The sequence below is a fragment of the Balaenoptera ricei genome, chromosome 15 (assembly GCF_028023285.1).
Source record: "Balaenoptera ricei isolate mBalRic1 chromosome 15, mBalRic1.hap2, whole genome shotgun sequence".
Taxonomy (NCBI): Eukaryota; Metazoa; Chordata; class Mammalia; order Artiodactyla; family Balaenopteridae; genus Balaenoptera; species Balaenoptera ricei.
The window spans coordinates 89,554,093-89,557,192 of NC_082653.1; the positions used below are offsets into that span (position 1 = coordinate 89,554,093).

Genomic DNA, 3,100 nt, shown 5'->3' on the forward strand with positions numbered 1-3,100 from the left:
CAACGTTACCTTGAGTCTAAGTGAATGTGACCCTGAACCCACGTTCTTAGTCCTCAAGCAGGATCACCCGGCGAGCCTAGAGCAAACCCTTAAGTCGTCAAACGGGAACCCGATGGGTTTCATCTGAAGGGATAAAGCCACAAAATGGAAATGAGTGCCTTTCATCAGATCACCGTCTTTCCCTCCAACCTAGGCTGGTTTTGGCGTTCAGCCTGAGTCTGTGGAAGTCTGTGGGATGTGGCAGAAGCTCATTTCTCCACTTGAGGTGGGCCCGAACCACCCAGAAGACCCCAGACTGATCGGCTGCCAGCCCCGGAGGAGGAGCAGCCTCAGCCCCTCTCACATCGTCCAAAGGTGAAGGTTCATTTGCTGGGCCTGCAGCCGGGGGTATCTGCCCGCCTGCGCGTAGGTCGACCTGAGCCCGGGAAAGGGGTCGGGGGCGGAGAGGATGTAGTCGATGCTGAACTTGATGTCCCTGTGTGCCTCCCTCCCCAGGGCGGCGGGGCTGGCTGGGGTTGGGGCCTCGCGGTGGGGGACGGGGTTCCCCCTCGCAGTGGCCGGCTCAGGGGGACCCCGGGGCGCTTCCGCGTCTGCCGCGCGCGTCCCCCTCGCCTCCTCGCGCTTGGGGCCGCGCCGCCGCCGCCGCCGCCGGTAGTTGCCGTTCTCGAAAAGGTCCAGTAGCGACTCGCAGCCGCCGGCGAAGGTCCAGTAGTTGCCTTTGCCCTTCTCGTGTCCATGGGTCCGCGGCACCTGTGCGAGCGAGGGGCTCAGCGCCCGGCTGGCTCCCAGGTGCGACCCGCCCGCCGCGCGCGCTCACTCGGGGCCACTTAGGGTGAGCCCTGGGCAGCCCTGGAACGACGCGCCCCGGCCTGGGGTTGGGGGCGTCGCCTGGTGAGCCGGCGGAGGCAGCCCAGTTTGCTAGGAATGAACTTTCCAGCCACCGCCGCTGCGAAGTACACCCCCGCTCCCCCCGCTAATCAGGGCTGGCCTGGGACCCTCAGGGGCCACTCGGGGGCGGGGGCGGGGAAGGGGCTCACCTTGACGAAGCAGCTGTTGAGGGACAGGTTGTGGCGGATGGAGTTCTGCCAGGCGCGCTGGTTGGCGCGGTAATAGGGGAACTTGCGCATGATGAAGTCGTAGATGCCCGACAGGGTCACCTTGCCCGTCGGGCTCTGCTGAATGGCCATGGCGATCAGCGCGATGTAGCTGCAAACAGGGGCGCTCAGGCCAGGCGGGCGCCGGAGGCGGGACCCCGGAGCGCGTCTGGAGTCTCCCCGCCTGCCCTTCCCGGCCGGACCCGCTCTGCTCTGCCTTCCCGCAGGGCGCCGAGAACTCCCAGCGCCGCGCTGCGCAGACCCCAGAAGCTCTCCCTCACACCTGGGGGTTCCCCGGGGAGGGTGGAGAACCTTCTCGGCTACCTCCAAACGTGCGGACGAGAAGAGACCCCTCCCTCATCCCAGGCGGGTCTTGGCCCTCTCGCGGAGGAAGGCCGCTGTCCCCTGCGGCCCCGCCCCGGCTCCGCGGTCACCTGTATGCCGGCCGCGTGAGCCGCTTCTCCTCGTCCGAGCTGCCCGCGGGGTAGTCGTCGGCGTCGTAATTGAAGCAATTGTAGGGATACTGCGAGCTGTCAAACATCGTGGTGCGCCAGGCGCCTGCGGGGCCGCCGCTGCCGCCGCCTCCTCCGCGCCGCCCGCCGGCGCTCCAGGTCTGCGCGGAGGTTCTCCCTGGCGCGGCGCAGCAGCGTCTGAACTGCCGGCTGCTCTCCTCCTGAGCTGGGAACCCAGGTTTCTGGGGTTCCCCCGCCCGCCCCCACCCCGTCCTCTCGCATCCAATCCCGGAGCAGGGGAGGCCCCAGTCACCGGTAGAGCGGCCGAGGGGAGCGGAGCGGGCTCTCGGTGGGCCTCTGACCGGCGGCAGGAGGAGGGAGCCGTGCGCTGGGTGGACCGACGGGCGGGGCGCCCACCGCCACCGCTCCGGCCTGATGCGCCTCGCGCTTCCCGCGCCGGCCCCAGGCTTCAGGGCAGAGCTCGCTGGGTCCCCCAAGCCTGGACCCACCCTGAGACATGTAGGTTCTTCCCTGGCTCCTGGCTCCCCAGAGTGGGCTCCTGAGCTGCCAGGATCCAGGCCACAGAGAGGGCGGGGGCTATCGCCCCCTCCCCACCAGGCTCTGCACCTCCGGCCTGCAGCCCCAGAGCAGCAGTGGTCCAGGGTGTGTCCTGCCTGGACACTGGGTCAGAGCCGGGCCAGAGACACAGGGTCCAGCACATCCTCCAGCGCCCTGTGTCCCCGATGCACTGTCTCTCACTGTCCCTCCTCCAGGGGCCCGGTGCGGGGCTCTGAGCCCGGTGGCCACCTGCTCTGTATCCGGCTCCCGTGGCCTGGGGTGAAGAGCTTGCACCTCTCAGCCAAGCCACTGTTTCACTGGTCCCTTCTCGGGGGGATTGGGCCACGGGTGGGGGCATGTGGGAGAGAAGACAGGGGTAGGACGCTTTAGGAAGAAGAAGTGAGGTGGGATCTTAAGGGGTCCCCTTTGTTTCAAGTTGGACGTGCCACCCAAAGGCATTTCCATGAATAATCCACAGAATTCCGGCCATGAGCCTTGTCTGTGAGTCTGCCCAAGGCCAGGACACCTGGATAGTCTTCCAGAAGATTTTACCTTCCAAGCTGCACCTGTAGCTCTGAAATGACCTGTGCTCAGTCCAGCCCATTGGCCCAGGAGGGCCTGCTGCTGCCCACCTTGCTGAAGAAGAGTGGTGGGCCTGCTGGGGTGGGGCGCGTCCAGGTCCTGGGGCCCCCGGGGCAGCTATGCCAGCGCCCTTCCCGCTTTGGCTCCTGTTCGGGTGGGATCTGAGGTGCACTCGGGCTCAGATGCATTCATTGGCTCCACAACTTCCTCTCTACCAGGTGTCAAAATTTAAAATGCTGGAACGTGAGAACAGAAACCGGTACAGCCCTCGGGAAAACATTTTGGTTGTTTCTTTAAAAACTAAACTTGCAACTACCACGCGTCCCGGCAGCTGCACTCTTGGGCGTTTATTCCAAGTGAAGACTTAACTTCACACAAGCACTTGTGACACGTGTTCATAGTGGCTTTATTCCT

At 65.4% G+C, this 3,100-nt stretch overlaps 1 protein-coding gene across 1 annotated transcript; it reads right to left on the reverse strand.

The window, feature by feature from the left end:
• Positions 1-339: 339 nt before the first annotated feature.
• FOXL3 (forkhead box L3) lies at positions 340-1,635 on the reverse strand. Its single transcript, XM_059898060.1, has 3 exons — positions 1,529-1,635; positions 1,038-1,206; positions 340-750 (listed from the first exon to the last, which is right to left on the reverse strand). The coding sequence occupies exons 1-3, from the start codon at positions 1,633-1,635 to the stop codon at positions 340-342; spliced, it is 687 nt and encodes a 228-aa protein (XP_059754043.1).
• Between the last annotated feature and the right edge of the window lie 1,465 nt (positions 1,636-3,100).